The 13647-nt window shown below is 37.5% G+C and overlaps 1 protein-coding gene across 1 annotated transcript; it reads right to left on the bottom strand.

Moving 5' to 3' along the window:
• Positions 1-7849: 7849 nt before the first annotated feature.
• On the bottom strand, positions 7850-8927 carry LOC135716255 (collagenase-like). Its single transcript, XM_065238941.1, has 3 exons — positions 8796-8927; positions 8271-8727; positions 7850-8211 (listed from the first exon to the last, which is right to left on the bottom strand). Exons 1-3 carry the CDS (start codon positions 8853-8855, stop codon positions 7889-7891), a joined length of 840 nt encoding a protein of 279 aa, XP_065095013.1. The 5' UTR covers positions 8856-8927; the 3' UTR covers positions 7850-7888.
• Positions 8928-13647: the final 4720 nt, after the last annotated feature.

Raw genomic sequence — 13647 nt, 5'->3', positions numbered from 1 at the left:
GCACCTCACGAAGAGCTACTGATTTCGATCAATAGTGGCGTGGCTTCTTCCTCCTTCTATGGATGCTCATGTGGGCTGCAGCTCGTTGCTTGCATGCAGCCTTTCGTTGTATTGTGTACGCAGTGATTGGGTTGAATAAACACCGTTTGGTGCGACCGGATGGAATTCAACTTTGAAATCTGTGTTAGGAAAATCGCTGTTCGCAGGCAATCGGTGATTATTTCAATTATCATAGCAACAGTTACATATTCCAATTTTCAATGATGACATTTTGAAAAATGATAAAGACTTAATTTTAACAGATTCGTAGAAAAAAATACCTATCGATTGGCGTATTAAGAATTAAAATCCATCATCTTAGGATCAAAATCAGACCACTTTCAGGCCGCGACCGACTTTGGTTTTTGAAATTGCACCCCCAATGTTGCCTTAAAGGGTACATGATATGTAGATAGAGATATCTAGATAGAGCTGGAATTAGGCGTAACAGCTTTTTTAAACTATGACTTACCTTGATGATTTTTAGGAATTCAAGGCACGCTCACGCAAATCAACTTTACCCTCGGGTAGAGAAAATCTTAGCATTCCTGATGATGACCCGATTGATGACGTTGACAACCACACACGTTGATTGGAACTGAATCCGATCAACGGTTGAGGCCAGCCTTGATAGCTAGCTGCTTGAGGGGAGCCTTCCCTAATAAAGTTTGAATGGTTTTTTTGTTGCTCAAACGACGTGTTTGAGGTATCATCCAAACCATTTGTGAAATAGTTCAATCATTTGAGTTATCATTCGGGTATGGTAATTGTTTTATTGGGGTTTCATTGTGCGCTGGAGAACACCACCACTCACCACACGGTGATTGAATAAACATCGTTTGGTGAGACCGGATGGAATTCAATTTTGAAATCTGTGTTAATTTTAACTATCATAGCAACAGTTGTACATTCGTGCAATTTTCAATAGTGACAAGTCTTAACTTTAACAGATGCGTAGGAATATTTCAGATCGATTGGTGATAAAATTATTGAAATTGGTCCAGGGGCAGCTGAGATATTAACGTTCAAAATCTTTCATAATTTTGTTACATGTTCCATTTTCGGTTTTCACAAAGTGTACCCCCATATAGAAATCACAGACGTAGTCCTACGTTAAAAAATACAGCACTCTAATAAATAGGGTATAGCATTACTTCGGCATATGGGACCAATTCCGGTTATACGCGTCAAAAACAATGAAGACAAACAGCTACATCCAACATTCATGCAAACAATTCTTTGCTCACGAGTTAATTATGAATTCTGTAAAAAAAAATCTACGAGGCTGTCGAAAAACTATTTAAGGGTGTGTGCCGAAGTAAACGATGCCGTATCCAGTTATGACATTACACATTTCTAGATAGAGCTGGAATTAGGGCGTAACAGCTTTTGTAAACAATGACTTCTCTCGTTGGTTTCTAGCAACTCAAGACACGCCTACACAAACCAACATATCCATCGGGTAGGGGAAGTCGTCCACTATTCGATGGTAATGTTGATTTGCCAGGGAGGAGAGTCATGTCTTTCGAGAAATCATCGAGAGAAGTCATTGTTTACAAAAGCTGTTACGCCCTATTTCCAGCTCTATCTAGATTTGTTTCGTTTTTCAACGCTTATTTATGATATTTTTAGATGACATTTCAATACTTATTTAGAAAACTTGTAGACAGAAAATTACCTATTTGTCAATAGGAAAATGGTACGAGGCAAATCTGCTATGCGTTTGTAATGGTTTAATTGATTAATGATTTTTTATTAACTGAGGGGGTTAGAAGGATATAGGTGTAAGTGAAAGAAAGTAAATTTCGAGAAAATTATATGTAAAGTTTATATTATCTAGAAAATTCCTGAGATTATACTAATAACGCGCTTTGGTTTTTATAACTTAACTTCTTCGGTTCTGTTATAGTGTTGCGCATAAGGATTTCGATTTTAGGCATTTAAAGTAACTTAAAAAATCATATTTTCACTTACACTCCTTTCCCTCTAAGATATGCACTTGCCCCCAGCGCTGCGTGCTGTCAACAATGCTAATCGACGAAAGATATTGGGCTAGCACTGAATTTCGCTTCCGACACTGATATTCGTAGTAAGCATTATATCAGGTGGTACGCCTCTGACATTACTTTCCATATGAATATCACTAAGGAAAAGTTGAAAATCTTACTTTTATCTCAATAAATCCACTTTTTTGTATAACCATTGCATTTTTTTTAATATTATTGATGAGTATTACCACAATCGGTACTCGATAAGCTGGCATATAAGCAAAAAATGCGGCAGAACTTTGAATCAGACTTGCAATTGCTCATTACAGCTGAAATGCTATTTTTCGTAATTATGAAAAAATGAGATACTATAATGATAATTTTTATTTGTAAGATACAAGAAGAGGTAGTAAAGTTTGTATATGACACATAAAATTTGTCAATTTTGCTTTCAGAAGGTTACAACTAGCGATTAGCTGTAACGATGAGCAACGCGATGAGCGAGTACCCCTTTCACTCCAAAGGAGTTTCCAAAGAATTTGATGTAATCAGTTCAGCAAATATGTGATGTTTGTATTTTTATTGTATGTATTAATATAACATTCAAGGATACAGACAGATTATTCATCCATATCGTGATCCGAGAGCTCGTCACCTTTGTCATCTTACTATGCGGATGGGGAATCTCCATACAAGGATTAGGCCAAACATATTTTCTTGTTTATTCTGCATTGTTTGACTAAAATTTTATAAGTACCTATTGGCGTTGACGGCGACTCTGTAGCTCTTTACTCCTATGAGAAAATTCATAAGCAAACGTCAGACTGTGCGTGAAACATGGCGGACTTTGTACTATCCTTTCACTTCACCGAAAATTCCCATAAGAAACTGTCTAAATTTGCTAGAAGAGCAAATTTTTCGACGGTGCCGTCAACGCCAATAATGCTGCCGATACTCGCCGATACTTTTGAGGTAACGTCAGGAATGGTGTTTATTTTTATCGTACGTACCACACTGAAGATGACAATAAATCACGTGCTCCCCATATTGGACGGACCTGCATTGTTGTCCCATTAGGATGCTTCATTTTGAAAAACAATACATTCAATATATTAAGACCACCCTCCAGATTAACTCATAGTCCCACAATATGCGCCTAGGCAACAAATGTAGATTTGTAGAAGTTTTAAAGATTGCGTAAAAGGTTCAAAGATTTTATGAAGATTATGATTAGAGATTTTTAAAGAAAAATAATAATAAGAAAACACATTTATTTCAAGGAGTTTGGTCTGGTGTAGTGTTTTACATCCATTCATCGTCACTACATCAAACCTTTTTTTGCAAGACACGTCACAAATGTGTTAAAGTGACTATAATAAAGACATTATTTACTGATTTAATCTCCTCAATTCCAAAATGCGTACATTCAACGTATCGCCTCCTATGCGAGAACTAATTTTTGTCGCGAAATTTTCAGACGCATCCAAACTGATTGTACTGAATGAAGTATGGTAAATCCTAGGGCCGGGAGAATTTGGCACAATATTTGAAAATATTTTTTAATATTTATCCTTACGAACATATTCGTAGAACAAACATTGCATTGTTCAGCTCATAAAGCTCTATCTTGATTATTAATTGTGTTGATGTATGAATTTTGGAAAATAATTTAATTTTAACTATAATATTATAAAATATTGTCTGAGGCGAAAAAAACACGGGTCACGTCTTCCTTCGGAAGGGAAGTAAAGTTGTAGGTCCCGGCCCATGTGTTGATTTGTGTGATATCTACTCAGGTGTAGAAGCCGTTTCTCTGGCATTCGATAGATGGCAATCGATGTTCGTCAGTGATTGGCAGAAAGAGGGGGAGGTGACTGTCAAATACGAACAATTTGTCGTCTCTTTCGTTCTTCGGCTGTTTAAATGGATGACGAAGTTTTACGTCACACTCGTATAGCCATTTTAAAAGCAAAAGAGACGACATATTCACTGCGCCTTTACCTATTGATCAGTTCACGAAGATTTGCCGCACTCTTCTCTCACCCGTAAGTTTTGACAGTTTTGGGTGGTTTGTTTTGGCTCCCATTCGTTGCTATCTCTTTTACTCAGAAGCAAAATGATAGGGAGCAAAAAGTGAAGTTAGAGACCGTGCACTGATCTATTTACATATCGTTGATGGATGATCAGTAGGCAGATTTGACCGCACATCCCGCCCCTGATAGGCACCCGATTGCCGAACAAAGACCGTCGTACAGAGGAGTACCTAGAACAAAAAACAGGTTTTGGGGTTTTCTATGTTGTTTTGTTTTGCAACAGACGGAAACAAAATGATCAATGGTCATTATTTCTCAAAAACGGAGTTCCTTGTAATCAATGCCAACTAGTTGATGGATAATGGTCTTAATATTTTAATGTTTTAGCTTGTATTAAAGAAGGTTGATAAAATATTATTTTAAAGAATTTTTGGTTTTTTTTTTTCATTGTTTTCAAGTTGTCAAATTCTGCGTGATTCGATCATATCCAGCTGAACATTGCATTACGTCCTAAGTAACATTGATCGATTCTCTTCGTCGACTTTCTCTTTCGTTAATAACTTGAGCACATGATCGTTTCATGTTGTGTTTGTCGTATTAGATGCTAAATAAAAACTTCTTTTGTCGATCTGTGTGCTGAAAATACCTGTGAATGTCTTTACATGGCCGTGAAGATACAAAGAGAAAGTCGACGAAGAGAATATGTCAATGTTTCTTAGGACCTAATACAATGTTCAGCTTGATATAATCTATGGACGAATGAAACTTCAAGTTGGCATGAACACATTAGTAGTGAGAACTCATCCGGACTCGCTTTTTGAAAACCGTATGTTCTACAAATTTCTCAAATTTTCATCAATATTTTTTCTTGTGATTTTTAAATTTGATTCAAAATCAATAATAACTTCAGCGTGACTGCCTCTCACTCCAAAGGCCCTGGATTCAATCCCAGTCGGCGCCGTCGGGGCATAAAATCATAAATCCCCGGTCCATGAGTTGATGGGTCGATAAGTATGATCCAGGTGTGGTAGCTGCCTCCCCGGCGTCGGTAGCATTGGTTCTCAGTACAATGTACCAAACCACCGTCCTCTGTTCGAATGAAACATCGAAATCGCCTTTTCGAATGATAGCTGCAACCGGATGACGGTTGTTTTGAAATCAGATGATTTTCCTCTCGAATACAGGATGAACATTGTTTTGAGAAGGGATAGGGCCTTCAGTTGGAATGCGTAATGCTATCTTAAAAATGCTCATTAGTTGATAACGAATTCCACCATAAGGAAATCATCCGAAATTCAACAGCATATTGTAAAAGGGCTCGAGCAATATTAGCAATAATATATCGTCGAAGTATTGCGGATGTTTTCGATCAGTGTAGGACCGGCCAAATCGATTTTCATTCGCCGTCCAGAATAAATATGAATGAAATTGATAAATTGAAAACCAAAATCTAGACGGACTGACATAGGGATTGTGTAGTTAATAGTGCGAGCGCTTCGACGATTTCAATTCTGCTAGGTAGGTACCTATCTCACTTTCAGTTGTTGTTATAAATGTAACAGTCGATAGCTGAGGTAAAACGCTGTCCAGACTGGAGAGTTATAACATGTTATAACGGTTGTCAAATAATTGCAACACAGAAACCACCATCAAGATAGCGCTATAACATGTTATAACTCTGTAGTCTGAACAGGCCTGAACGTACTATAACTTGTAATTCACTAGGCGTACATCACAAATCCAAAGAATATTCTCGATGCAGACGAAACACATACCGTTTTCAGGCAAACTAGCACATCTTGCTTCGCAACCGTAAATTATTCGTATATTCCATTGAATATTTTCTCAGTGCATGGTGCTCAGCCGCCAAATTCAAATGCGAAACACTACACGGAGATGAAAAACTTCCCAAAATTAAGTACTTTTCCCTCAATTCCCGAGTTCAGCCCATTAAACCAAATTTGAGTAAATTGCATATAGTAGTTTCCATTTAACACCAACAAAAAAAAAATACCTACTCTTAAGTATATTCTACCTAAAATTAAGTTTAATTCACGTAAATTTGAGAATATGCAATTTACTCAAGAGTAACTTATTGGGCTGAACTATATCGTTGGGTCGAATCTCTCGTTCCTTTTTTGACAACAATAAAGAGTGCAAGTGAGATACTGAACTCAATATTAAGTAAAAAGAACTCAAATTTTGGGTAGTATTTTTCTCCGTGTAGACAAAGGGCTTCCAAGTTACTTTTCAACTCGTTCTTCATACCGAACTTAACAGTGCTTAGTAAATGTTTTTTTTAACTGTTTTCAGTACGCAATTCGAAAGTTAATTTTTGAGGACGAAAGCAAGTACAATTTATATCCAAAAGTTTCCACATAAACAAAAACAACCACTAACTTTAACGCAGTCCAGTAATTTTAGAGAGCTTTGTAATGCCTCATGATAACAAGAACGTCGTGAAATAATATCGTATTATTCTTCTTTTACGCTTCATATCAGCCATGACGACGGCCATTTGTGGATTCTGTCAACCTTATCCTTAACTTAGTGCACTTTTGCAGTTATTAATTGAGAGCTTTCTATTCCAACGAATTTGCTTATAGTGTGGCATGACAATTTCCACCCCGAAAGATTATAGGGGAAATGGCTCTAAGGTTGGCCTATGGATCTAAGATTGGGACCATCGCTAAAAATCTGCTATTTATCAATTTTATCTATACCCAACCGAGGGATGTAAGATTCGCTTACAATTATGTGGGATTCATCATCCGAGGATGTTAGTGGAGACCGCATGAACCGAGGATGCGATATACCTAGCTGCGGTCCAATGCAAGAAAATTGGAGACCGAAAAATGTAGAGTGTATTAGTGAGGTAAATTAGTTATGTCGAAAAAATAGGAATCCGATTGCCGACTGGACTCGAACCAAGAACGCTTCGATTATCAGACCTGTGCTTTCTCCACTGCTCTCTCCATGCTCCTGAATATGGATAGCCTAAAAGCAAACATGAAGCGCTCATTTTCTCGCATACTCGACTTCGTATGCTTTTTCTGCTGGAGAGATTCGAGGCAAGTGTGTGCGTCGTTCTACAATGTTCTACAATGTGCGTCTACTGGTATAGTCGAAAGCTTAGATAGAACACGAAATAAAAAAGACAAAAAACCATTACATCGCCTGCATGTGTGCGGTATACAGTCATGAGCTTAAGAAAGTGTGAAATGAGCTGTATTAATGATTCGGTAGAAATGTATACGGAACTAAATTCGACGTACACTCTAAGTCGATTAAATCAAAGTAGGCTATGCTTCGTATATTTGACAACCCAGGACTCGTGGCCTTTCATTCCCAGGAGCTCCAATAGGTAAGTAATAATTTAGCTGCAAGCTACAGCGTTGGGGGATTCCCCTTTGAACCAGGTGGAAATTCACAGCATGGTCAATTTCTAACATTCGTTGCGATGTTCATGAACAGAGGGTGATAGGAAACGGAACTAACATTCATTGTAATAGATTTTTGGTTTGCATGTAGATGAACGCGTCATTGGGACGGTACTAATGGATATTTTGGTCGCTATTGAAAATTTAGTCGATTGCTGAACTTATGTATGGCCCCATCCATTTCCTCTATAATAATAAAAATTTCTTCTTGCGGTTTTATATACACATTTTACCATATGAAGGTGGTTCCAATTTGTTCTATATTTTGAACAGTTGTTTTTTGCGCGTTCATCATCACAATAGTAGAGATAATTTATTCCAAGATGTATGTCTCCTAAGCATGAGTGTATTTTTTAAATATAATGATTGAGGGCATAAACAGAAATTTTCAAGGCTGCATGCGTATTCCTGTCTGCTGGGCTATCCAGTCAAGGAAAGATGCAGTTCGAATGTAACCGGATGGATCACCTGTACTGCAGCCTCGATTAGACACAAAGGACACAATACCAATTTGTATGTAGCCTCCATTCTCCTGTGTGACCAATGGGCCTCCCGAATCCCCTTGGCATACATTCTGGTTGGTTCGTTCCGATCCGATTGCACATAGAGTCGAATCTTTGATGACAGAAGTTCCATACACGTTGGCGCATTCCGAATTCGATATCAGTCGCATGTTTTCGTACTTTAGGTAGTTTGATATAGACTGACTAGCTGGAATTAATACAACAATAAATTAATGTTGATTATGATTTATGAGGATCAAGAGGTACCATCAGAAGTTCGTCCAAATCCAGACACAATTCCTATGACATTTTGGAACGATTTCGTAGCGTATGACATTGGTGGTAGCTGAATTGAAGATATTTCGTTACTGTATGGCACGGGCGAAGGCAGTTTAATAACTGCGACATCGTTGCTCAGTCTGACAGGATCGAACTCTGGATGAACAAGTTTGGTTACAGTCGACATCGTCAATCGTGGGACGTTGAGATATACAGATCCCATGCCAATTTGAAATGCGGTGTAATCCTTGGCGCAATGAGCTGCCGTTAGAACCCATTGCGGTGCGATCAGTGATCCTCCACATACGGTTACAGAACGGCCCAATGTAGCGCGGATGGAAACTTGCCACGGAAACTGGCTATGTGTAGCCGGTTGGCCGTTGACAATTTTTCTCAACTCATCATGTTCTGGGATGTCTTTCCTAGGAATTGGTAGTACATCGTACTTTTATTAAAACTTTATGAGGGTGTTATTCCGAGAGAAACAATGTTCAATAGAGTATTTGTACTTACAGTCGCAGCGTTTGCTAGTGATATCACTGTTAGCAGAAGAAAAATAATTTTGAAGGTCATTCCTAAGACTCACTCTACGTAACTTATACCGACATGTATCTAGAACGAACACAACTGTTTCGTGTGTGCTCCTTAGAGAGACGTTTTATATCGTTTAATAAGAAATGTTCATTGATTTTATCAAACCTCTCACAATGATAAAGCTGTGTCAAGTAACTGAAGATACGATGCGACACATATTTTCAATTAGGTTTTGTTGCGGTTAGACATTGAAGGTTGTGACAGATTTGACTGCATTTGGGAGGAAATGTCAGCTACAATCATTGACGTAACTACGGGGGCTACAGCTCCTGTAGGCTTAATGTAACCCCCTCTAGAATTTTACTTCAATTACTTATTTTCCTTACACATAAAAATTGTTCTCTAGTTGCCTAATTCAGAGTTCAAAAAATAAATTTAAACCCCCTTGGATGCTTCCTTAGTTACGTCAATGGCTAAAATGATTCATATAAATGTTGAACAGGGGAAAACCTACTGTGGCAAGACTGTCCCCGGGCGATGTAAGGTCTAACAAAAGCTACTCATAGTGGTAAAAAGCACCTCGGTGTAAACGAGCATTTGCCATTTTAAATATCGTGAACTTATGTCTATTATTCCTATTTACACACTCATATAATTCCAAATGATGTAGAATATGGATATGGTCGAATTAGGTACATAGGCGAAATGGCTCCAATGTTGGCCTATGAATCTAAGACTGGGCCCATCGCTAAAAGTCTGCTATTTATCAATTTTATCTAGATGAACACGTCATGGGGACGGTACTAATGGATATTTTTGGTCGCTATTGAAAATTTAGTCGATTGCTGAACTTATGTATGGGCCCAAATTAGGGGCATTTCCCCTATGTCACGGATTTAATACACAACGTATGCGGTAAAAAATAGATTTTCTTCGCCGATTTTTTAAGTGATCACCCTGTCACCAGCGGTAATTCCTTAAATGCTGCAAGTGTCCCGTTTCATATAGAAATACATCACGAAAAATATACAGTGTTATGGTTTGACCTTGCACCGTTCCATTACGCTAGAAGAACGATAAATGCTCGAGTTGCCACCATATTATCTGCTTTCGAAGTTTGAATTTAAAATGCGCGATCGTATTTTTCTTCCTACCATTTTCATATGAAATTGTTTGAAAACATCAGACTAAACTCAAATAAAGATATAGAATAAAGCTTAAACAAAAAAAAAAGAAATAAGAAAAAAAAATTCTGTACCAGCATGGGAAAAATCGTTTCACTTTGCACTTACTACTCACTCACACACATAAAACATCAGAAACGAGCAGAAGCTTGTGCGAGTCGCACTGATTTCGTTTGCGTTCTCATTGCATCTATTTTCTTCGATGAATGCAGAATTGAGCAAAACATGAATGATTCTGAGTGTAGTAGTGTAGGTGATTCCTCACTTAATATTTTTTGCATGCCGAGCTATTTACGATTGCATTCTGCTGAGTGAGCTGAGTAAGAATTTTGCAGAAAGAATCAATTTTTTATTTTCAAGCTTAAACATAAATTGACACATTTAAATGGTTATTAATATGGAGAAAAGTATTATACTGTAACACATAAACGTAGGCGTCATGCAGACACTGTAAACTGCTGTAGCCAATTCAACTGATTCAAATCACTGAACCAACAAATATACCACTCGGCTATTTAAATTGTTAGCATTCGGATTTTACGCATTCAATCCAGTGTTGTTAACGAAAAATCCATAACGCCTGGTAGAAGCCGTAGCTTCGGTGAAGACAAAAACGAGATAGCATTATTATATCAAAGGAGTTGGGTTTCCTTTTCATTCTACTACTATTATGTCACTTTCACTAATTCACTATTCACTAAAAAAAAACTAAAACACATTATGTAACTAGTGCAACTTTTTCTAGAAATAATATTTCCATGTTAAATCGTCGCAAGAAGATTTTATAGGTTCAGCGTATTGGTCGAATCAAAGCAAACATGATTTGTAAAATAAGCTAAAAATAATTTATAAACTACTTTGGAATGTCTTCTTAAGATTACATTATAGAATATGTGTATGCGATGATTAATTACAACTTTCAATATACACCTCATTTTTTATACACATCTACATTTGTCGGTTGAGTGGAAAAATTCAAAATTATATGCTATTTGTCGAAATAACACAAAAATCAGGCCTCAGGTGCGTTGAGTTACGACACACTACACCATCTTTTTATCAATGCAATGAGACTTTTTAATGCTGCACTGATTTGTCCACAAAATTAAAACCCTAGTGGTTTTGTCTTAAGTTTTAGACATTTTTATTGTATTCTGTGAACTTTTTTTTTGTCGTTCTTTTTGTCGTTTTTAAATTAAGGTCTCCACCACCCTTTGATTAATTGGTATTTCTAACTTTCTTATTTTTGAAAATAGTGGCCCATGATCTTCGACAAAGTTGAAGCTGAGCTGATTCCAATTTACTTTGTTGGAAACATATCCTTTCTATCTCTATCTAATTGTTAATCTCTATATAATTATTGAACACCCATGAAATTTGACTGCATGCATCTTAGAATGAATTTATTCAGCAAGACAAATCATTCAGTTAGGGATTATCCATAAATGACGAAGCATATTTTGACCAATTTTATACCACCCTCCCTCTCTCTCTCTCTCTCTCTCTTCAAGTGCTATGTCATTTATGTATGATCCCATAGATGATTGATAGCAAATTTTCGGAATATTGTAATTATGATATCAGTTATTTTATTTATCTTATTGAACTGCTCAATCACAAAAATCTTGGACCAAGAGTTCAAATACGATCCAATTATTGAATATTAATGTGTTTTCTATACATTTTACATGGTTAATAGATACATTGTACTATTTCGATAAGTAGAATAATTACCAACACTGTGCTTTTTAGGTTTCTTAAGTTAAGTTGGCTTATTTTACTACTGAGGATTATTAGCTTAATAAATAAATAACCTCAAAAATATTTAAAAAAAGTTTTATAACAATATTTTAAAAACGGTGAGCAGACCTGCTGTAAAGCCACAACAACAGGCTTCTATGAGTAGTGTCGTGACGCTTCGTAGCCATTGCTGTGTACCGAAAAATTCCTTTTTTTTCACTAATTTAAAACGCGTGCGATTGCGTTAAATTTAGGTGCATCAGCTTCCTCACTTGATGGGACTAATTGGCGTATGAGCCTGGACACGTTCGTACACAGTCATAACACACTAATTCCACATGCACGGCTCATGGTTACGCCATTTGAATTAATGGTTGGCTACAAATATCGTGGAACTTTTCCCAGTCTGTGGACAGATTCTCGTTCAAAGGAGTTAGACAGGGAGAATGTAAGAGAGATGGATGCAGAAGCAAAATTGTACAGCAAACATTATGCAGACGAGGTACGAGGTGCGAAAGAATGTAATATCAAGGTTGGTGACATTGTGTTAATGAGCCAGCAAAGAAAATGCAAAAGCGATCCAATGTTTTCTTCGGAACGCTTCACTGTAGTGGCTAGAACCGGAGCAAAGGTTGTAATTATGAGTAACAATGGGGTACAGTACGCTAGAAATGTGCAGGATGTGAAACTGGCCCCAACACATTATTATTTGAACAATAAGCATGACTGCCTCTCATTCCAAAAGGCCTGGGTTCAATACCGGTCGGCGCCGTCGGGATTTTCTTAGGCATAAAGTCTCTGATCACGCCTTTCTTCGGAAGGGCAGTAAAGCCGTTGTTCTCCGGTCCATGAGTTGCTGGGTCGATAGGTAGGATCCAGGTGTGGGAGCTACCTCTTTGGCGTCGGTTGCATTGGTACTCAGTACGGAAAACAAGATCGACAATAAACAAATCAAAGAAAAAATATTATTTGAACAACAAATAATTCTTAGTGTCCACCGGATGGCTCGTATAATTCATTACTGCGTATATTTATTCAAATAATGCCTTGATTTGTCTGTGCAACAATATGTAATGTAACCAGACGTGGATTTATCATAATTTATCGTAATCTTGTCAAAGACTCTGAATGTTCTGTTGGTGCGAGTACTGAAAGGTTAATAAGTATAAGGTTCGTTCGTTGGAAGGAAATTCAAATAGACTTTGCCTAATTGTTTCTGCCTATGGGTCTGTCCCTCCGTTCTTGCCCCTTCATACAGTGAATTCAGACGAGTAACTCAATTTGATCTTGGAGTGGAGCTACATACAAGGCAAGATCTTCGAAGGGATGGTGGCTATATTACATACCAAGGTTGTCAATCGATAACCGTTGCTAACGTCAGCGGTAACGGCTGCAATGGTGAATGTTTCATTGCAGACGTTATTGACGGTTATCGATGAACAACTCTGTTACGTCGAAAAATAAGAATCTGTATCAAGGTGGTGGATAAATTTGTTGGTTCATTGATGACGTCGGATAAAAACTGCAGCAGAGAAGCTCGAAGGGTACTATTTCCCGAAGTCGTGCTTACTACAGACATCACAATCTCAATAGCTTGAGGTCTGGTAAACTTTGACCCGTACTAAGTGTACCATGTACAATACGCTGATTATAGCGGTAGTTCTCTACGGACACGTGACGTGGACAATCTTTGGCAGACTACCTATATGAAAATGAGAAGAAGAATGAAGCATGAGCTTGCGCTACTCTATGGCGAGTTCAGTATCCAGAAAGTTGCTAAAAAATGATGGGTCGCAAGAAAAGCTGGGTTTTCATTTTTGGATAGCTCACCCCATTGCCCTGTGTTCGGTTTCAGTAAGTTTTCGTTGAAGAGAGTTAATTGTCTTTAAAACACGCTGCTATTCGAC

The sequence above is a fragment of the Ochlerotatus camptorhynchus genome, unplaced genomic scaffold (assembly GCF_037179485.1).
Source record: "Ochlerotatus camptorhynchus isolate MF236.1 unplaced genomic scaffold, CSIRO-AGI_Acam_v1.1 ptg001181l, whole genome shotgun sequence".
NCBI classification, from domain to species: Eukaryota; Metazoa; Arthropoda; class Insecta; order Diptera; family Culicidae; genus Ochlerotatus; species Ochlerotatus camptorhynchus.
Note: the sequence above shows the minus strand (reverse complement) of the source record. Positions and strands in the feature narration are given on the sequence as shown.

What these genes read in the sequence shown, in the direction of transcription:
- LOC135716255 (XM_065238941.1), bottom strand. Translation starts at nt 8,855, where the DNA reads ATGACCTTCAAAATTATTTTTCTTCTGCTAACAGTGATATCACTAGCA. An exon ending in CACTAGCAAACGCTGCGACT is followed by an intron (nt 8,728 to 8,795) that starts GTAAGTACAAAT and finishes TTTTAATAAAAG; the next exon opens with TACGATGTACTACCAATTCC. An exon ending in ATTTGGACGAACTTCTGATG is followed by an intron (nt 8,212 to 8,270) that starts GTACCTCTTGAT and finishes TATTAATTCCAG; the next exon opens with CTAGTCAGTCTATATCAAAC.